The sequence below is a fragment of the Rhinatrema bivittatum genome, chromosome 8 (genome assembly GCF_901001135.1).
Source record: "Rhinatrema bivittatum chromosome 8, aRhiBiv1.1, whole genome shotgun sequence".
Taxonomy (NCBI): domain Eukaryota; kingdom Metazoa; phylum Chordata; class Amphibia; order Gymnophiona; family Rhinatrematidae; genus Rhinatrema; species Rhinatrema bivittatum.
In genome coordinates, this window is record NC_042622.1 from 262,696,338 (window position 1) to 262,718,036 (window position 21,699).

A 21,699-nucleotide genomic window follows, 5' to 3' on the forward strand; every position below is an offset into this window, starting at 1 on the left:
TGTTCCTCCCAGCGTCGGGGCGCCGGCTGGGGATGCCGAGGGAGTCGGCCTGCCGCGCCCGCGGTTCCGCGCTATTGTGTCTCGGGGGGCAAAGGGGCGTCGGAGGTCGCTCGTGGGGGTCGATCTCGGGGTGCCCGCTCGCCGCCGCGCGATGGAACGATCGAGGCTGCGCCGTTTGACCCGTTCCCGCTGAGCGCGGGAACGGAAGCCATTTTGTCCTCAGTGAGGGAGGCCACAAGGAAAGCGCTTCAAGATGGCGCTCAGCCACCCTCGCTGTCACCACAGCTTCCGAATTCGGGGGGAGAGGCCTCGTGGATCCGGGAGCCTTAGTGCTGAAGAGGATTCTTCGGGATCGGAGGGATCCTTTTCGGCTGATTTTGCCCTTTTTGCTTAGAAAATTGGCAAACTACAAAAAATCCAGACGGAAGGCTGGAAAGTCGTCAGGGGGCAGGGAGGAGCGCTCCCCGCCCCGGAAGAGGACCGCTCAGTCCCGGGGGGCTCCAGGTCCCCCTCGGGAGAAGAGGCCAGCGCGAGAAGTACTGCAGGACTCTGACAACGGCTTGCTTCTGGGAGCTATGTTTTAGGCCCGACGTGCCCGGACCATGTGGCTGCACGGCACCGCTAATGGCACCCTACTCCAAAATGGCTGGCCGTGCATGTGGTGTGCTGGGGCAGGCCTTGGATGTGGCCTTCCTTTGCCTGGGCTGCAGCTCGGGTCAGGGTTCCTCTTTGGGCCTTTAGGCCTGGAAAATCAGGTCTTTGGTCAGGCCAATGCCCCCTCCTGCAGCAGGGGTCGCAGGAGGAGGATTGCCCTTATGGAGCAGGTTTTGGGGATGATGCAAAGATCCCCGACCTTCCTTCAGAGGGAGAGGAGGTCCTGGGGGAGTTTTCCCCTGAGTTTATCCTCCTGCAACAGGCTTTCCTGGTAGGAAGCAGGTGCCCTTTAAGAGACTGGCTCGCCAGGGGCTCCCATCAGAGCTTCAGCCCAAGCAGGGTATTAGGGGGTCCTGGGGACCCCCAGTAGCACCCTGGGGACCAGTGCAGGCCAGCTGTTGATGATAGGCCACTAACCCTGCAGGGTGAAGTTCTGGATTCTGGGATTGAGCCGGTCTTGGTACTGGGTATGGATCTGGGTGATTTACCATAAGACGATCTGGATGTGGGTGAATGTGCAGGTGGGGATGATCCCAGCGTGGTGCGTCTGTTTAAGCGTGATGAGCTGCGCCCTCTAATTCCCCAGGTGTTGGAGATCCTGGGACTTAAGGTCTCTCAAGAGGAGTCTGACAGCGAAGGAGTTAACCCAGTCCTGGATGGGATTCAGGGACCAGATGATATCCTTCCCTTTACCCAAGAAGGTCCGCAAGCTGGTAACCCTGGAGTGGGAAGCCCCTGATGCTGGTTTAAAGGTGGGCAGAGCTATGGCGAAGATCTGTCCTCTCGCTGGACGTCTTGGATCTCTTTAAGGTCCCGAAGGAGGACGTGGCTTTCTTGGCCGTGACTAAGAACCACAATTCCCGTGGCCGGGGCTGCTGCCTTGAAGGACATGCAGGACCACAAGCTGGAGATACAGTTGAAATGGGTCTTTGAGATCGCCATTCTGAGTCTTCAGGCAGCAGTTTGAGCAAGCTTTATGCAGAGGGCTTGCCTCTTGGTGCGGGAGGCCTTTCCCAGCTCTAGCCCCAGCAGTGCTGGTCCATTGCAGGCCGCGTGTCTGGAAGCGGGAATCGCGTATGAGGTGGACGCCTTGTATGATTTGGTGTGTACCTCTGCACGTAGCATGGTGACTGGTGGTGGCACGGCGCCTCCTCTGGTTGAGGAATTGGTCACTGGATTTGTCTTCCAAATCCCAGCTTTGTAACCTTCCCTTTTAAAGCCAAGCTCCTTTTCAGGGAGGACCTTGACCAATTGGTCAAGTTGCTGGGGAGTCCAAAGGCAACAGGTTGCCAGAGGATAGAAGGTCTTCAAGGAAAGTGTTTCCCCCTCGGGCTCGCTTTCGGGATTCATGCAGATTCCGGGCGGGCAGATACTCTGCTCCATTTGGCCCAAGCAGACTGCAGGGCAGCAGCAGTCCTTTCAGGGTGGATACCATCCAGGCAGAGGGCCTGCGAGCCTCTGAGCAGGGAATGGCAAGCCCTCCCAATGAGGCCACAGGTACCCATTACACCGTCATAGCTGTAGGAGGCAGATTGTCGAGCTTTTAATTGGATTGGGCAAGGATTACCTCAGACCGCTGGGTCTTGGAGGTGGACAAAGACTGTTACGCTCTCGAGTTTTTGCGCCCAGTGCGAGAGGCCTTTGTGGAATCCTGCTTGGCTTCGCATGGCACGTGCAGGGCACTCTACAATGGCTTCTCCATCTAAGGGCCATTGTCCCAGTTCCCTTGACAGAATAGGGCCAGGGCTGGTACTCTGTGTACTTTGTGGTTCCCAAGAAGGAGGGCACATTTCATCTCAATCTAGATCTGCAGAAGGTGAACCAGTGTCTTCGGGTCCCTTGCTTTCGCATGGAAACCTTGAGGATGGTGGTGGCCGCTGTGCACAAAGGGGAGTTCCTCGCATCCCTAATCTTACAGAGGTGTATCTGCACATCCTGATCTGGCTGGACTTTTGGCAAGTCTTGTGGGGGTCAGGAGGCCCCCCCCAAGCTGGCCAAAAGTCCCTGGGGGTCCAGCGGGGGTCCGGGAGCGATCTCCTACGCTCGTGACGTCAGGGGATAGGAACCAAAATGGCGCTGGCGCCATTTTCTATCAACGCACCCGTGGCCCGAGAGTGGAAGATCACAACGGGACCCCCCCACTGGACCCCAGGTAATTTAAGACATTTGGGGGGAGTTTGGGAGGGTGGGGGATTTATTTTAAAGGGTCAGGGTGGGTTTTAGGGATGTTTTAGTGTGCCGGTTTTCCCGCCCTCCCCCTTCTCCCGATTTACGATTTTTGACGATAAATCGGGGAAATTCCTATTAAATATCGCCTCTAATGATTTTTGACGATTTAAAATATATTGGACGATATTTTAAATCGTCAAAAAACGATTCACATCCCTACCCACTAGGGCATCATTCGCCGTTTGTTTGTCCAAACAATAGTGGGATGTGAAGGTGTGAAGTGATGACCATGTCGCCACTTTACAGATGTCTATGATAGGTATTTGAGGTAGAGAGGCGATCGAGGCTTCCATGGCACGTACCTGATGTGCCGTAGGGGTCGCAGACAGAGTTTGCGACCTTTGGTCATAGCAAAACTGGATACAGTTGGATATCCATATGGATAAAGATTTTTTTGTTACTGGGCGCCCCTGTGCATTTGGATTGAATGAAAGAAGTAGTTGTGAAGGGCGATTGGGTGAAAACGTGCGTTGTTTGTAGTATGCTAGTGCACGTTTGCAATCCAAGGTGTGTAACCTTTTCGCATTAGCATGAGGTTTTGGATGGAACGTGGGTAAGGTGATGGTCTGGTTAATGTGGAAACTGGAGATCACCTTTGGTAGAAATTTTAGGGTGAGTGCGCAAGGTCAACAGGGCAGGCCCCTAGACTGATCAGTGGTATTACAGGAATGGAAATTAGCAGATAAGAACCAATTTTCCTTTCCTGAACATACCCAGATCAGTCCAGACAAGTGGGATGTACCAAAGCACCCCTAGACTGGGCGGGAACAGTGGCCTTTTTCAAAACCTACGCTGAGAACCAGGATGCTTGGAGGAGGGGATCTCCCACCGCCGCTTTCCCCTGCGGAGACACTTAGTCGAGGACCCTGGGGATGATTTGACTTCAGACAAATGATGAGTCATCTTCGCAGCAGGGCGCCCTCGCGGCTCCTGCGCCTCCGGACGGAGCACCAGCTCCCCCTCCAGGGCAGATGTGGATGAGGACCTGGAGAAGCCTGCGGTTTTCGATGGCTTACTTCCTCCGGTCCCCTGACCGGAAACTGCTCCTGGAGGGGGCTGTCCAGAGGTTCGAAAGGACTGCTGACTGGCTGCTTAAATCCAGAGGAAGTCGCTCCTCTTCCGGAGCGAAATTGCCTCTGCTCCTGAAAGCGAGAGCAACCGGCGAAGAATTTCTTAACATTGTTGCTGTTCTCTGGCAATCTGTTGCCCTTAGTTTCTCACAAGGAATTTCATAAGCTGATCCAGATTCTCCCCGAAGAAAAGCTTCCCTTTAAAAGGAAGGTGACATAACTGGGTTTTGGACCACATGTCTGCCAACCAGTTGCGCAGCTACAGTAGGCGCCTTGCTGCCACTGCCGAAACCATACTGTGAGCTGCTGTGCGTACGAAATCATACAGAGGGGCCACCTGCACAGGAGAGAGTACTCCCGAAGCCGCTGGTTCCTGAGGCTTCTTAATCCAACGTAGGCAGGCACACTGCATCATACTAGTGCAGACCGCAGCGCGGAGGCCTTATGCAGATACCTCGACCATCCATTTGAGTTGCATCTCCAGCTTGCGAATCTACATATCCTTCAAAGCGGCAGCCCCCGCCACCGGACTAGTGGTCGTCTTGGTAACTGCCAAGACTGCTGCATCTACCTTAGGTGTCTTAAGGCAGTCCAAATGCTCCTCCAAAAGGGGGTAGAGCTTTGTCATCACCCTCCCCACTTTCAAGCCTGCCTGTAGGGTATCCCACTCCCAGCTAATCAGCTTTTGAATCGGGAAAGCGTTAGGCAGACCTCTGAGACCATGCAGGACCGATTAACTCCTTTGCTATCTGACTCTTCCTGAGCCAGCTTCACCCCCACTTCCTCCAAAACCTGGGGATAAGAGGTCTTAGCTCTTTCCACTTAAACAGACAGACCACTCGGGGGTCGGCTCCATCAGTTCCAGCACCTTCAAGGAGGATTTGACCATCCTTATTTGCATCTGGACCGGGGGCAAGATCCTCATCTGGATCATCTGGCTCCACTACCGGGAAGGAATCTCCATCCCCCTGCAGTTCTGAGTCTATCATGTCCTCCCAGTCCACAGCAGGACGTCCAGCACAAGAACCCTGAATCTTAGAAACACAAGGCTGAGAGATCTTTGAGGAGCGCCAAGGTCTCTTAGAGGAACCCAGGCCTTTCTCCCTGGGCCTACACTTGGCCGCCTTCTTAGCCAAAAAGGCCTCATGTAATAGGAGCACACGAATTTTGGGAGAAAAACCACCTGGGCCCAGCAGCACGCCCTCAGAATCACTGGAGGTCAGACTAGAGCCTTCATCACCCTGCACCACGGGGGGAGGGAGGTCCCTCAGCAGAAGCCCCGCTGGCTGGAGTGTTGCAGTCCGGAGCCCCTTCAGAGGGAGCGGGAACAGAAGCCCTCACCTTGGCCCCTGCCACAGACGCTGATGACAGAGAAGCCCTCCTGGGCTTAGAGGAGGATCCCTCTCCTCCCAGAGCACATGAAGTGCAAAGGGAGTGGGAGTTTAGGTATACAGACCAGACTCCACAGGCTTTTCAAGCCTCAATCCGCGGCTTGTCTGCCATAACACAGCCCCCATGGGAGAAATAGCGAAAATGGCTGACCCACGTGGCCTGGAGGCCGCCAGAGATGCTGCTGACACACGGGAGAAACTGCAGCAGCAGGAAAGATGCGCACACGAAAGATAGCCTTGCTGTTCGCAGTGCAGGCCTCTGCGGTGAAAACGGGCCTGTCCTCACTGGGGAAACAAAAACATTGCCCTCCGCCAGCAGACCTCTATGGTCCCCCACCCCGACACAGACCCAGAACGTCGGGCCTGACTGCTCACTGTACTGCCATGCTGGCTGACTGTCCTGCTATGCCTTGCTGCTCCAGAAGAGAGACTGTTTAAAAAAAAAACCCCAAAACTTTACATCTCAAAACAGGCAATAAACAGCAATGGAAAAAGAAGAGCCCCTTAGGGGGGATACTTTCCTGAGCGAGTCAGCTTCAGCACCAAGAGGGAGCCAGTCCCCTGGCTATCGAGGGCCCCGGGAATCACGGGCTAGCACAGGCAGGCGTATCCAACCCCTCATTCGCCTGGCTCGACCCGAGGGATGGCCCAAAGAAATGGAACCTGCCACCTTGAGGAGCACCTTCCAGTCTCCAACATCAAACCCGTCAGGACTGCAGGGATGCACTTCTATCATCTGCTGGAGACTGAAATACTGCGGGCTTGCAGGTGGTGCTCTGTTATGGAGCAGTGCCTCGGGGTTTTGTTCTCTGCCTCCATCTGCTAGGAATGCATAAATCCACTTGTCTGGACTGGTCTGGGTATGTTCAGGAACAGACCTAGACTGACTCCTCCTTCTGAGGTTTAGAGCAGAAACTATTACTCACTGCCCCTGTGTCAGAGCCAGTGTCTGATAGTGATCTGAGAGCAGCGGCCCACTCATGGTTCACCTCCTTTCATCCAGGGAAGGGCATGCTTAGGCAAAAAGGAAAATTTGGTTCTTACCTGCTAATTTTCGTTCCTGTAATACCACAGATCAGTCCAGACGAGTGGGTTGTGCATTCCTACCAGCAGGTGGAGTCAGAGAGCAAAACCTTGGGCACTGCTACATATCCGAGCATCACCTGCAATCTCTCAGTATTGGCCTGTACCCAAGCCGACAACAACTAACAGGCGAAGGGGTTGGAACCCAAACACAACCACCCACCCACTCGCCCATAACTGAATAATAAAACAAGAATATCGCCTAAGAACCTGCTCCTTCAAGAGCGTCGGCAATAGGAAAACTCAGCCAATAATTCCAGCTTAAGGCAGTCTTTCGGAATCTGAAAAGGGGTGGGCCTCTGGCTTGATCTGTGGTATCACAGGAACGAAAATTAGCAGGTAAGAACCAACTTTCCTTTCCTGAACATACCCAGATCAGTCCAGACCAGTGGGATGTACCCAAGCCACCCTACACTGGGCGGGAATCCGAAAGACTGACTGTCCTAGTATTGTCTTGAATGTTCTCCGAATAGTTCTTGCAATAGAACATACTACTGGTCCTTTTGAGGTTAGCAGTTGCTAAGAGTTTGTTGTCTACTGTTTTTTCCCAGGGAATCCAACCCTGGTGTCTAGTTTGCCCTATTTTAGGGGAATGGTTTTCTTTGTCGAATCTTGGCTTGGGTACCAGTCCATACTGAAGGGACTGAAGGTGCCACTCTTGGTTATGTAGCAGCGCCTCAAGGTTTTGTTCTCTGCCTCCATCTCTGGTAGAAATGCATAAATCCCACTTGTCTGGACTGATCTGTGGCATTACAGAAACGGAAATTAGCAGGTAAGAACCAATTTTCCCTTTATCATCTACCATAACTAGTTCTGCAGGGACGGGGAGGGTGGATCCAATGAAAGAAGCAACCTTCCCTGTGCAGGCTCCTCCTTCTTCATACCAGGTCAGGACTAGGCTCTGGGCATCTGCAGTAGGTAAACCTAACTTTGAAGCTCCTGGCGACACTACGCAAGCAGGGACACGCTCTCGGACTACGTCCTGTTCAACCTCCAGGTAGGGGTAGGTAGCAGAGAGGTAGCATAGTACAGTGGTGGAAGGCTGCAGGTAGGGGCAGGTTGCAGAGTTACTGCAGCCTAGCTCAGGGTGTCTGCCGATAGGAGCATGTGCCAGGGAAGCACTGCACCATATCCAGAATGAGCTGTAAGTGGCAGGGATGTTTTCTGCGGGTAAGGCAAATAGCTGTGCGGTACTGTGGAGGGGCAAGTGGTAGCAAGGAGGAGGAGGAGGAGGAGAGTTAGCGGCAGCTGCACTTGACATATTTTACAGTTTAGATTCATGTCCTTGACCTACCTATTTCTGCTGCCTTACGTAACACCTACCTGTACTTGCAAGACGACCTAAACATGGTGTCATATAACTGATTCTATCAATACCTTTCCATCTGTATCCCTGCAACCAGGGTCCCACCTGGCAATAATGTACCTACCTCCAGCACTGTCAGAGATCTGAGCATTTCCTGAATTTGCCAGGAAACTATTGAAGGGAATCTGATTGTGCCCTTTAATCTTGCAGCATAATTTTCTTGCTTCTGTAACCAGTTCACTCTGTTTCTCACTTTTGGCTTTTTTTTTTTTTCAATTATTATTCTAAAATCTCAACTGACGTCTTTGATCAGTGTGTGCCCAGCCCTCTTGTGTTTTGGCTTGGTGTGTCCCTGGCATCCTGTTGCCACTGCGTAGGTGCAAGAGGAAAAACAAGCCAGACAAGTTCTGGGATATGCATAGACTGATGGTGTACCTGGATGAGGGATGGACTTTTGACTATCTGAGTTCGAGGGAAACCGTAGAATCTAAAAGGTGATCCATCGCACAAAAAGACATGATCAGATCCTGATCCTTCAATCTTGGGGTGTAGGCAGCCAGGGATGCATTCTGTGACAGATGAAACTGGGCAGTGGGGGTAACATAGAAACAAAGAAATGATGGCAGAAGAAGACCCTTCCAGTCTGCCCAGCAAGCTTTCACTTTTTTTTTCCCCCCCCCATACTTATCTGTTACTCTTGTCCCTTGTAAGTGACCTTTTTTGTTCTATTTCCCTTCCACTCCCGCCATCGATGTATTTAGTAGTGCTGGAGCTGCATCTAAGTGAAGTATCTAGCTAATTGTTTAGGGGTAGTACCCGCCATCCTAGCAAGCTACTCCCACGCATGTTTACCCAGCCTGTGCAACTCAGTCTTGTTGGTTGTTGTCCGAATATAAATCATCTTTTCATCATTCCCCCTGCCGTTGAAGCAGAGAGCTATGCTGGATATCATTGAAAGTAAAGTATCAGGCTTATTTGGTTTGGGGTAGTAACCGCCGTATCAAGCAAGCTACTCCCCTGCTTTTTTGTGAATGCAAATCCTTTTTTGTTCACATTTCCTCTTGCCGTTGAAGCATAGACTAATGTTGGAGTCACATTAACCTTGTGTATGTTTATTGAATTAGGATATTAATCTCCAGGTAGTAGCCGTCATTCCCGCAAGCTGCCCCCATGCCTCTTCACTTCATTCACATCCTCTAGACTTTATGGATCCACAGTGTTTATCCCACGCCTCTTTGAACTCCTTCACAGTTTTGGTCTTCACCACTTCCTCCGGAAGGGCGTTCCAGGCATCCACCACCCTCTCCATGAAGAAATATTTCCTGGCATTGGTTCTGAGTCTTCCTCCCTGGAGCTTCAAATTGTGACACCTGGTTCTGCTGATTTTTTTTCCCTGATGGAAAAGGTTTGTCATCTTTGGATCATTAAAACTTTTCAAGTATCTGAAAGTCTGTATCATATCACCTCTGCTCCTCCTTTCCTCCAGGGTGTACATATTTAGATTCTTCAATCTCTCCTCATAAGTCATTCGATGAAGACCCTCCACCTTTTTGGTCGCCCTTCTCTGGACCGCCTCCATCCTGTCTCTGTCCCTTCGGAGATACGGTCTCCTGAACTGAACTCCAGGTGAGGCCTCACCAAGGACCTGTCAAGGGGATAATCACATGCCTTTTCTTACTCGATATTCCTCTCTCTATGCAGCCCAGCATTCTTCTGGCTTTAGCTATCGCCTTGTCACATTGTTTCGCCGACTTCAGATTATTAGACACCATCACTCCAAGGTCTCTCTCCTGCTCCGTGCACATCAGCCCTTCTCCCCCCCATTGAATACAGTTCTTTCGGATTTCCACACCCCAATGCATGACTCTGCACTTCTTGGTGTTGAATTTCAGCTGCCATATCTTCGACCACTCTTCCAGTTTCCTTAAATCCCGTCTCATTCTCTCCACTCCTTCCGGCATGTCCACCCTGTTGCAGATCTTAGTGTCATCCGCAAAAAGACAAGCCTTACCTTCTATCCCATCCGCAATGTCGCTCACAAAGATATTGAACAGGAATGGTCCCAACACCGATCCCTGCGGCACTCCGCTCAACACAGCTCTCTCTTCAGAGAGAGTTCCATTCACCACCACACATTGTCTGTGTTCTGTCCGTCTACCAGTTTGTAATCCAGGCCACCACCTTGGCACTCACTCCTAAGTTTCTCATTTTATTCACCAGTCTCCTGTGCTGGACTGTGTTAAAAGCTTTGCTGAAGTCCAAGTAGATGACATTGAGTGCTCTTCCTCGATCCAATTCCTTGGTTACCCAGTCAAAAAATCAATCAGATTTGTCTGACAGGATCTTCCCCTGGTGAATCCATGCTGCCTCTGGTCCAGCAATTCTCCCGACAGTAGATAGTTCACTATTCTTTCTTTCAACAGTGACTCCATTACTTTTCCCACCACTGAGGTGAGGCTAACTGGTCTGTAGTTACCAGCCTCTTCTCTGTTCCCACTCTTGTGAAGCGGGACCACCACCGCTCTTCTCCAATCACTCGGCACCACTCCTGTTTCTAGGGATTTATTGAATAAGTCACACAGCGGATCTGCCAGCACATCTCTGAGCTCCCTCAGTATCCTGGGATGAACCTTATCAGGCCCCATGGCTTTGTCCACTTTCAGTTTCCCCAGCTCTTCCCATACATTCTCTATTGTAAATGGAGTTTCATCTACTCCACTCCCCTCCAGTTTCTTATTAACTAGCGATGCTCCTTCTCCAGGGTCCTCTTTAGTGAACACAGAACTGAAGTATTCATATAATATTTCTGCCAATGGTGAGATGTGGAAAGGTTTAATATTTCTGCCAATGGTGAGATGTGGAAAGGTGTTCCTTCTATACATTTTGCACACTTTTCACTCAGTCCTGATAGGTGAGCACTGTGTATATCTAGTAGTATTTAAAAAATAAATAGTAGTAGTAGATGAGGAAATGGCAGGGGTTGGGGTTTCTTCCATAGACTAGCAGGCTGAATTAGCCATGCTCTCTGGGATATCCTCCTGGGCAGCTGGATGCAGAATCCTCTCAAAGAATACAGAGTTGTGCTCTGTGCACCTGCATGGCTCTTCCCGTGCAATTCCTCTCCCCCGCTCAGTTTTTCTCAGTGGCAGCTCATGATCATGCTCCTCTCGTGCCAAAATTTTTCTCTTCAGCTTCTTTCAACACACTTTAATGTACCCCAAAAAGCACTTTTAAGTGCTAATATGTCTCCGAGAACACCTGAATTTAAATTCTGCCATAATTTTGCCATATTTGCATAGGATCAGATCATGACCAGACATCCTGCGGGGATTGCGGCAGGATATCCTCGGGGGCCCAAAGGCAGAGGGCAGAAAAGATTAAATTGAGGGGCGACCAATCTGGGTCATATGTCCCGACCCATGGATCAACGCAGACGATGCCAGTAGGAAAAAAAGAAAAAATCTACCACAACTAGATCTTCTTCATTGGACCCTCGGCCAAAAAGTAAATGCTCCAAGGAAGCTACAAAGAATGCAAAATGCTCGGGCGATAAAAGCCCAAAAGACCCCGATACATCAAAAAAATCCTCAGGAGCAGGGCCTGAGGCATCGAGTTGGGGAAAGAGCACGTGACTTGAGTCTGTTGGCTCATCCGTTACATGAGGCACGCCAGACGCATGAAGCAGCCGAAGCAGTCCAGTCATCTGATGCACAACGTGTCTGCTCACTCGCTGCAAGAACAGTCGAGTCTGAATCCATTGACACGTTCGACATGTAACGTCGCATCGGTCAATGCACGAAGTGAAAAAGCACTCTATGCAAGAACTGCATTGATGCTCAAAGAAAGACGCAATGCGTCGATCGATGCACAACACAACACCAGTGAAGGATCCTCCGATTCATATATCTAGGAAAGAAATCTCTTCGATGCAATCGAAGCACCATAATCCCAGGGACCTTCCCACAGGAAGGAACCAAGCTCAGTGGTGTCCAGATCCACAAATAGTGTTTACTCAAGAAGAATTTGCGAATGGTTCTGACGTAGAAGTAGTCCAACTTACTAACAATTCTTCCTCTTCATCAAAAGGCATGGTATACTCGGGCCTATCACAGGTATCAAAGCATAAAAGAGAACAGCCCCAGTTGCAGGAACCTCTTGTAAAAAGGCACAAATCCCACCGAGAGCCCCAGGGCTGATTGGGGTCCCAAAGAAAGTCAGACTCTGCCATCCTACAGGCACCTCTTCCAAAGAAGGTTCCATCCCATACTAGCTAAACATCCCGCCCCAAGGGGAGGTCTGCAGCATTACAAGCAATGACTCATATATCTCATATTCTGAAGAATTTCTTTGCATCACTACCCGAATCCCCCCACAGGCAGGATTCTTCAAGAGACTCTGAGGATAACATATTCATAAGATCTTTACCATCTTCCCCTCTGGGAGATGAACAGACAGAAGGATCCATGGGACATGATCTCAGCCCAACGGATTCAGAACAGGACTGAAATGTCCCAGCCTCCTCGCCAACATCTCCGGGATCATCAACAGGAATCCCTTCAGGACCACCTGAACCGTCTTCACCTCCTGAAGACTTGACATACTCTAAATTTATAGAGAAGTGAGCTCCTTCCTTAAAGTTGAAATAAAAAAGATACCAGATCAAAGGTCAGAGGTTCATGGAATATTGAGTATATTTGTACCATCAGAACCCTCAGCACTACCCTCTCACACAGTGTTGGAGGGCTTACTAGACAAATCCTGGACATGTCCTTTTTCTATCCCTACCATCTCTAGGAAAATAGATCTAAAATTTAGATTACGAAAGTCCGCCCATTATGAATCAGTGCAACTTCCATATGCTTTTGTTGTTGTTGAGTCAGCGCTCAAAAAAGCAAAGAAAATAAGGCTGTACTCAGATATACTCCCAGGTAAAGCCGCTAAATATCTGGACGGCTTTGGGGAAAAAGATGTTTCAAGGTACTATGCTGAATTCAAGGATATACAGCACCAATTCTACATTACATTACTTAATACTTATTTGAATGCTTACAGGGATGAAAACCTGGAAGTCCCTCTAGTACTGATGCACAAACACAAGCTCAAATTAAATCAGATATGGAGGAAGGTTTATGCCATCTGATAAGAATGATTTGAGGCCTTTGACACCTTTGTGAGAATGTGGGCAACGTTTATAGTGGTACGCAGAATCGCATTGCTTAGAGCGAGTGCCATAAGAGATGATGTTCATGAAAAACTTGCTGACCTCCCTTGCAAAGGAAACAACCTATTTGGCGACAGGTTGACAGAGATGGTCTCACAATTAAAAGAACAAAGTGTAGCAGTCTCATCACTCACATTATCAACAGAGCATTACCCTTGCAAACATTATTACCCATACAAACGACCATTCTACCAATGTCAATGTAGACCATTCACGCCTTATCGCACAATGGCTTACCAATCTCAGATGACAATCTCAACCACCTCAATCAAGAAATCACAAAAAAAAACAAAACAACTTATTGAAAGTTTGATCATTCCCCTGTAGGCCACTACCAGACATAGTGAATCCACTAATACATTTAAAGGACGTTAATTAGACACATTCCTACTCCCATAGCAACCTAAAACTTAACTAGGAACTGAACAAATTTGAGATGAAGGCAGCAGCAAGAGGGGGGCTTCCCAGTCTTTTGCATAGAGTGTCACATGTATGATTTTATACCCACGGTGACAAGTTGTACATGTCAATGCGATGCAAAGAGCTCCTGGCTCTCAGAGAACGAGTCCGATCTCTGGAGGCTAGAGTGGCAGACCTGGAGGAGCTGAGGTAGACAGAGAGGTATATAGATGAGACCTTCAGGGATATAGTAGCCAAGTCCCAACTTCAGACTGAGAGCCCTGGTGCTGCCTTGGAGGAAGAAGGTCTCATGATTGGAGAGCATCAACCAGGTGTAGCAGGAAAGGATCCTGTACCAAGGACCTGCTCTCCAGGTGATGCATTGTCCTTTCACACCGAGGATGTGTCTTCAAGGCCTACTGCCCAGGAGGGAAGGGTTAGGTCGGCCGTCATAGTTGGTGATTCGATTATTAGGAATGTAGGCAGCTGGGTGGCTGGTGGGCGTGAGGATCGCCTGGTAACATGCCTACCTGGTGCGAAAGTGGCGGACCTCATGCGTCACCTAGAAAGGATTTTAGACAGTGCTGGGGAGGAGCCGGCTGTCGTGGTACATGTGGGCACCAACGACATAGGAAAATGTGGGAGGGAGGTTCTGGAAGCCAAATTTAGGCTCTTAGGTAGAAAGCATAAACCCACAACCTCCAGGGTAGCATTCTCTGAAATGCTCCCTGTCCACGCGCAGGTCACCAGAGGCAGGCAGAGCTCCGGAGTCTCAATGTGTGGATGAGACGATGGTGCAAGGAAGAGGGATTCAGTTTTGTTAGGAACTGGGGAACCTTTTGGGGAAGGGGGAGTCTGTTCCGAAGGGATGGGCTCCACCTTAACCAGGGTGGAACCAGACTGCTGGCGCTAACCTTTAAAAAGGAGATAGAGCAGCTTTTAAACTAGAACAAAGGGGAAAGCCAACAGTCGCTCAGCAGCGCATGGTTCGGAGAGATGTATCTTTAAAGGATACTAATGATGCATTAGAATTAGGGCATCCCGACAGTGAGGTTCTAATAACAAGAAAAGTAGTCCAAGTGCCTGTAACTAAAAACTCACCTGAGCTAAAAAATTCAAACTTATCCCTATCAATTAAAAAGCAGAATGAAAATACAAACAAAAAACAAACTTTGAAATGTTTGTATGCTAATGCCAGAAGTCTAAGAAGTAAGATGGGAGAATTAGAATGTATAGCAGTGAATGACGACAGACATAATTGGCATCTCAGAGACATGGTGGAAAGAGGACAACCAATGGGACAGTGCTATACCGGGGTACAAATTATATCGCAATGACAGAGAGGAGCACCCGGGAGGAGGTGTGGCGCTTTATGTCCGGGATGGCATAGAGTCCAACAGGATAAGCATCCTGCATGAGACTAAATACAAAATTGAATCTTTATGGGTAGAAATCCCTTGTGTGTCAGGGAAGACTACAGTGATAGGGGTATACTACCGTCCACCTGGTCAAGATGGTGAGACGGACAGTGAAATGCTAAGAGAAATTAGGGAAGCTAACCAAATTGGTAGTGCAGTAATAATGGGAGACTTCAATTACCCCAATATAGACTGGGTAAATGTATCATCGGGACACGCTAGAGAGATAAAGTTCCTGGATGGAATAAATGATAGCTTTATGGAGCAATTGGTTCAGGAACCGACGAGAGAGGGAGCAATTTTAGATCTAATTCTCGGTGGAGCACAGGACTTGGTGAGAGAGGTAACGGTGGTGGGGCCGCTTGGCCATAGTGATCATAATATGATCAAATTTGATTTAATGACTGGAAGAGGAACAGTGTGCAAATGCAAGGTTCTCGTGCTAAACTTTCAAAAGGGAAACTTTGATAAAATGAGAAAAATTGTTAGAAAATAAATATGAAAGGAGCAGCTACAAAGGCAAAAAGTGTGCAAGAGGCGTGGTCATTGTTAAAAAATACAATCCTAGAAGCACAGTCCAGATGTATTCCACACATTAAGAAAGGTGGAAGGAAGGCAAAACGATAACCGGCATGGTTAAAAGGTGAGGTGAAAGAGGCTATTTTAGCCAAAAGATCTTAATTCAAAAATTGGAAGAAGTATCCAACAGACGAAGTTTCATAACCTTGTTCTATGTAATGCCTTTTGGCAATTTTCATGTTCTGTTTCAATGTAAACCGATGTGATCTTTATTTCATATAGGAACACCGGTATATAAAAATCTAAAAATAAATAAATAAATAATGCATAAGGGTTTACCAGAGCACACACTGATCCGCAGTCTCAGGAGACGGCAGGTCTCCTTTACCAGAGCACACACTGATCCGCAGTCTCAGGAGACGGCAGGTCTCCTTTACCAGAGCACACACTGATGCGCAGTCTCAGGAGACGGCAGGTCTCCTTTACCAGAGTACACACTGATCCGCAGTCTCAGGAGACGGCAGGTCTCCTTTACCAGAGCACACACTGATCCCAGTCTCAGGAGACGGCAGGTCTTCTTTACCAGAGCACACACTGATCCGCAGTCTCAGGAGACGGCAGGTCTCCTTTACCAGAGCACACACTGGTCGCAGGAGATGGCAGGTCTCCTTTACCAGAGCACACACTGATCCGCAGTCTCAGGAGACGGCAGGTCTTCTTTACCAGAGCACACACTGATCCCAGTCTCAGGAGACGGCAGGTCTTCTTTACCAGAGCACACACTGATCCCAGTCGCAGGAGATGGCAGGTCTTCTTTACCAGAGCACACACTGATCCGCAGTCTCAGGAGACGGCAGGTCTCCTTTACCAGAGCACACACTGATCCCAGTCTCAGGAGACGGCAGGTCTCCTTTTACCAGAGCGCACCCTGATCCCAGTCTCAGGAGACGGCAGGTCTCCTTTACCAGAGCGCACACTGATCCCAGTCTCAGGAGACGGCAGGTCTCCTTTACCAGAGCGCACACTGATCCCAGTCTCAGGAGACGGCAGGTCTCCTTTACCAGAGCACACACTGATGGGCAGTCTCAGGAGACGGCAGGTCTCCTTTACCAGAGCGCACCCTGATCCCAGTCTCAGGAGATGGCAGGTCTCCTTTACCAGAGCGCACCCTGATCCCAGTCTCAGGAGACGGCAGGTCTCCTTTACCAGAGCGCACCCTGATCCCAGTCTCAGGAGACGGCAGGTCTCCTTTACCAGAGCACACACTGATCCCCAGTCTCAGGAGGCGGCAGGTCTCCTTTACCAGAGCACACACTGATCCCCAGTCTCAGGAGGCGGCAGGTCTCCTTTACCAGAGCACACACTGATCCCCAGTCTCAGGAGGCGGCAGGTCTCCTTTACCAGAGCACACACTGATCCCAGTCTCAGGAGACGGCAGGTCTTCTTTACCAGAGCATACCCTGATCCCAGTCTCATGAGGCTGCAGGCCTCTCATAGAGCATGTTACCTGTACATATTACATTCTATGAGCCCCAGCTCTTTTTGGCACAATGAAGGTCTTAGGACGAGCACTAATAATTTAAGATCCTATCCAGCACACCCTGGCTTACGCGTGGAGGTTCACTCTTGTCGTGGCATCTGGAGTCAGTACCCCTAGGAAAAGTTATCAGGAGCTTTATGAAGTCCACATTTATCACCTAGCCATGTTTGATTTTTCTTCAGGCTCTCATTAAGGTGTATGGTGGTGCCACGCTGGGTTACAGGTGAAGAGGACAGAGGAGATGGACCATCAGAGTCCTAATCAGGTGAAGCGCGTGTGTGTGCGCGTGTGTGCGCGCGTGCGTGCGTGTGTGTGTGTGTGTGCGCGTGTGCATGTGTGTGGGTGTATGTGACTGCGTGTGCGTGACTGCGTGTGTGTGTGCGTGATCGTGCGTGTGTGTGCGTGTGTGTGTGTGTGTGTGTGTGTGTGCAGGGCGCTGCTGCTTGTATATGCTTGTGTGTCTGTTCATAGGGGTGAGGCCCTCTCAGTCTGTTTCATGCCTACCTCCCTGGCGTGGGCTAATGATGGCCTTTACCTTTTGCAGCAGGACCAGCTGTCCGAGGAGAAGATTGCAGGTGAGCTTGGCCTGCTTTTCCCGGGCGTTTCCCACCCCCTTCCATTTTTCCTTTTTTTCGCTCTCTCTCTCTCACTATTTTCACCTCTCTCCCTCTCGTTTTTTTGCTCATTCTCTCTTTCTGCAGCCATGGTTAGAGAAGCCTGCCGCCTTCTGGCTTCACAAGCTGTTGGTTGGGGACCAAAAAGAACATTTTCTACCTTTTTCAATCCTTTCTCTGCAGTAAAAAGTACATTTGTCTTGCCTTTTGTGCTCAGTCTGTAAATAACTTTTGCCCTGTGTTTCCTGTCTCTGTTCATAGTGCAATGACTTGCTCTTCTGTTTTTTCTCTCGTTGCTCAGAGTTTAAGGAATTTTCTCCCTGTGTTGTTGTTTTTGATTGGACTGTAAGGAACTTTCTCTTTGTATTTCCTGTCTCTGTGTTCATAGCGTAAGAACGCTCGCCTTCTGTTTTCCAGTGTTTGATTAGAGTGTGAGGAAGATCCTCCCTGTGCTTCCTCTCTCTGTTCATAGTGTCTGGAACGCTCTCCATCGAGAAGCAGGGCTGAATTAGTCATGACCCTTGGGTGACGTCATCTGATGACGCCAAACAGACCTCTCTCTCTCTAGCTCTGTCGTCTGCTGAGCATGCGCAGGAATTTCTTGCAAATCCCTCGTTCCTGAGCATACCCGGATCAGTCCAGACAAGTGGGTTTTATTCATCCCTACCAGCAGATGGAGGCAGAGAACAAAACTTTGAGGCACTGCTACATAACAGAGAGTGCCACCTGCAGTCCCTCAGAACTTCTCTGTCTCCAGCAGATGATAGATGTAGTTTACCTGCAATCTTGACTGATCTGGTGTTTGGAAGATTTCTGCTCCCCGAGGTGCCAGGTTCCTGTTGAGGGCCAGGGTTGAGCCGGATGAATGGGTGGGGGGGTTGGATACCCCTGGCAGGTTTTAGCCTGCGACCCCGGGACCACTGATTGCCAGGGGACTGGTTCCCTCAGTGGGTCCCGAAATCCTCCTCCGCCTGCCCCTTGGATTCAGGGAAGTTATCCCCCTTTGGGGCTCTTTTCTTTCCTGCGTTCTTGCTGCTGGGGTTCCTTTAAAAAAAAAAAAAAAAAGGGAAAGCTAGGAGGAGGCTGAGCGGCAGCTCAGGCTGAGTACCAGGGCTGTCTGTCAGGCGCTCTGCTCGGCGGGATCGTCGAGGGTCGGCCCTGGAGGATCCGGGCTGGACAAGGGGGGAGGATTGGCCTTTGGCGCCTCAGTACGGTGCCCCCAGCTGGGGGAGAGTGACCCCTACTTGTGTGTTTTTTACAGCGGCGCCCGCACGCATTTCCCGTGGCATCAGCGCTTCTGATTTGCGCCAGCAGGACCCTCCCCCCTGGCAAATCCAGCGCACGGAGGTGCTTTTCTTTTGGCAGGATGACTGATAGGCCACTGGTGGAGGCCTGCGGAGTCTGGACCGCCTATCTCACCCCCCTCTCCCTTTGCACGGAGTGTGCAGGGGTGGGGGAGCGTGCTTCAGCCAAGCCTACAAAACGGAGGGCTTCGCGGTCAGCGTGGACCGCGGGAGGGTCTCAGGCCCTCGGTCCTTCCCCCATGGATGGGGAGTTGGGAAAGGGGGAAGGACCGAGATTCTCCCCCCCCCCTTATCCCCTTGTGGTCCAGCAGCGTGCGGAGGGGGCGTCTGGGCCGGATCCCAACAGCCCGGAAGTGTCCTCAGGGCATCTCGCCTGAATTTGTCCTTTTGCTCCATGAGGCCTTCCTGGCTAGGGAAGCCAGGAAGAGGCGTGTTAAGGACAGTCCCTCAGACTCCGCTAAGAGACTGAGGGGTGACCCGTCGAGGACTGCAGGATCACGGGGGGCAGCCTTGGGGACCCCGTTCAGCCGCATCTGGGTGCAGATACCGGGGATTCGGAGGATTCTGATGACCCTCAGGATGAGGGTGGCTTGTCTCCGGTGGAGGACCTGGATGCTGGCCCAGATGTGGGACATCCCCAGGATCCAGATAACATTAAGGATGATCAGGGGGCCTGTGAAGGGGCCCGAAGCTGAAGGCGACGACCCGCGCATGGTCTGCCTGTTCAAGAGGGAGGAGCTGAGACCCCTTATCCCCCCGGTGCTGGAGGAATTGGGGGTGAAGCTTTCCCTGGAGGAATCGGATAACGAGGGGGTTAATCCGGTGCAGAAACCCTCCAGCACCTTCCTCATTCCTAAAAAGATCCAAAAGCTGATCAACTGGGAGTGGGACTTCCCGGACTCCGGCTTGAAAGTGGGGAAAGCAATGCAAAGTTTAATCCATTGCTGCAGGATCATTTAGATTCCCTCAAAATCCTGAAGGTGGATGCCGCCTTATCAGCAGTCAACAAGAAAACCACAATTCCTGGGACGGTTGCTCTGAAGGACGTGCAGGTTCGGAAGCTGGAAGTACAGCTTAAATGAGTTTTTGAGGCCCCTAGCGGCAGTCTGTGCCATTCTGATGCAGCGCGCCTGTTTACGCTGGATCCAGAAGCCTCAGGAGCAGGGATGCTGTCACCACTCCAGGCAGCCCGCCTCGAGGCGGGGGTTGAGTATGTGACCGATGCCTTACATGACCTCGGGCAGACTACAGCGCGTAGCATGGTGGTGGCAGCAAGATGACTGTTGTGGCTGCTCAATTGGTCAGGGGATCTCTCGTCCAAGTTACAGCTGAGTAACCTTCCCTTTAAGGGCAAGCTTATGTTCGGGGAGGACCTCGACCAGCTCATGAAGTCTCTGGGAGGGACCAGGGGCAACAGGCTGCCGAAAGATAAGAAGGCGGCGCAGAAGCCCTTTTCCTCTCAACCTCATTTTCAAGAGGCAAGACATTTTCCCTCTGGCAAGTCTGCCGGATCTTCAACGTTGCAACAGCCCTCAGACAGCAGTCCTTTCGAGGTCCCAGAAAGCCTTCTAGAGGTGGGGTCCGTCCAGGGAATGGGTGGACTCAAGTCTTCCCAATGAAGTCTAGCAGGTCCACTCCTTGGATTTGGCGATCGGAGACAGACTGTCTCGGTTTTACGAGGAGTGGACAAGATCACCTCCGACCAGTGGGTGCTAGAGGTCGTTAGGGAAGGCTACACCTTAGAGTTTTCCCGCCCTCTCAGGTCGACCTTTCTGGAGTCACGCTTTCTTTCCCAAAGCAAAAGAGCAGCCATCGAGGGGACCATCCAAAGGTTATTAAATCTGGAAGCTGTAGTCCTGGTTCTGGTTTCAGAGCAAGGGCAAGGAAGGTACTCCATTTATTTCATGGTGCAAAAGAAGGAGGGCACCTTTCGACTCATCCTGGATCTCCAGGAGGTCAACTGGAGTTTGAAGTTTGAAGGTACCATGTTTTCGGATGGAGACTTTGCGCACTGTGATAGCAGTGGTCCGAAAAGGAGAGTTTATGGCTTCTCTGTATCTCACTGAGGCCTATCTGCATATCCCCATTCGACAGGACCACCAGAGGTTTCTCCATTTCAAGGTGCTGGGTCAGCATTTTCAGTTTCGGGCCCTTCCTTTCGGCCTTGCCACAGCTCCTCGTACTTTCACAAAAGTGATGGTGGTCGAGCGGCATCCCTAAGGAAGGATGGGATTCTGGTGCATCCCTATCTGGATGATTGGCTCATCAGAGCAAAGTCGCAGAAGGAGTGCTCACAGTCAGTGCTCCGGGTGTGTTCTCTACTGGAGTCACTGTGCTGGATCATCAGTCTGCCGAAGAGTCACTTGGTTCCTTCTCAGGTCCTAGAGCACTTGGGCGCCCATTTCAACATTCATCAGGGAAGATTGTTCATCACTGCGGACTGGGTGGTCAAGATCCAAGGTAAGATAGATCGCCTGCTTCACCTTCCGGTTCCCAAAGTCCAGGACTATCTACAGGTTCTGGGATCAATGGCCTCGACGTTGGAGCTGGTGCCTTGGGCATTCGCTCATATGCGCCCCCTGCAGAAGGCATTGTTGTCCCACTGGAGCCCCCTATCGGAACAGTATTTTCTACCATTACCCCTATTAAAGGAGGCCAGGTCCAGTCTGGCGTGGTGGATGACAAGGAGCAATTTGGAGAAAGGAATGCCGCTTGAAGTCCCGGATTGGGTGGTGGTGACCACAGATGCCAGACTCCAGGGAGCGGTGTGTCTGGGCATCTGGTCGTTGTCAGAATGGTCGTGGTCCATAAATCGACTGGAGATAAGGGCGTTGCGCAGGGCTCTTCAAGTGTTTCTGCCCTTGGTCCACGATCGAATGGTATGAGTGTTTTCAGACAACTCGACAACGGTGGCATACATCAACTGCCAGGGGGGAACCAAGAGTCACGCC

The 21,699-nt window shown here is 50.6% G+C and overlaps 1 protein-coding gene across 6 annotated transcripts in view; it reads left to right on the forward strand.

Annotated features, from left to right (window-relative positions):
• Positions 1 to 6,741: 6,741 nt before the first annotated feature.
• The window catches only part of LOC115098300 (calmodulin-like), a 30,649-nt gene continuing 15,691 nt past the window's right edge, over positions 6,742 to 21,699 (forward strand). Inside the window, exons 1-3 of one of the 6 annotated variants that reach the window (XM_029614821.1) lie at positions 6,742 to 6,766; positions 17,013 to 17,095; positions 17,375 to 17,405. In XM_029614821.1, the coding sequence (XP_029470681.1) occupies positions 17,072 to 17,095; positions 17,375 to 17,405 (55 nt within the window). In that variant the 5' untranslated portion in view covers positions 6,742 to 6,766; positions 17,013 to 17,071. Of the gene's footprint in view, positions 6,767 to 7,166; positions 7,431 to 7,480; positions 7,572 to 17,012; positions 17,096 to 17,374; positions 17,406 to 21,699 lie in introns of those variants that run through there. The other 5 variants (XM_029614822.1, XM_029614818.1, XM_029614817.1 and 2 more) reach the window with 5 other exon arrangements.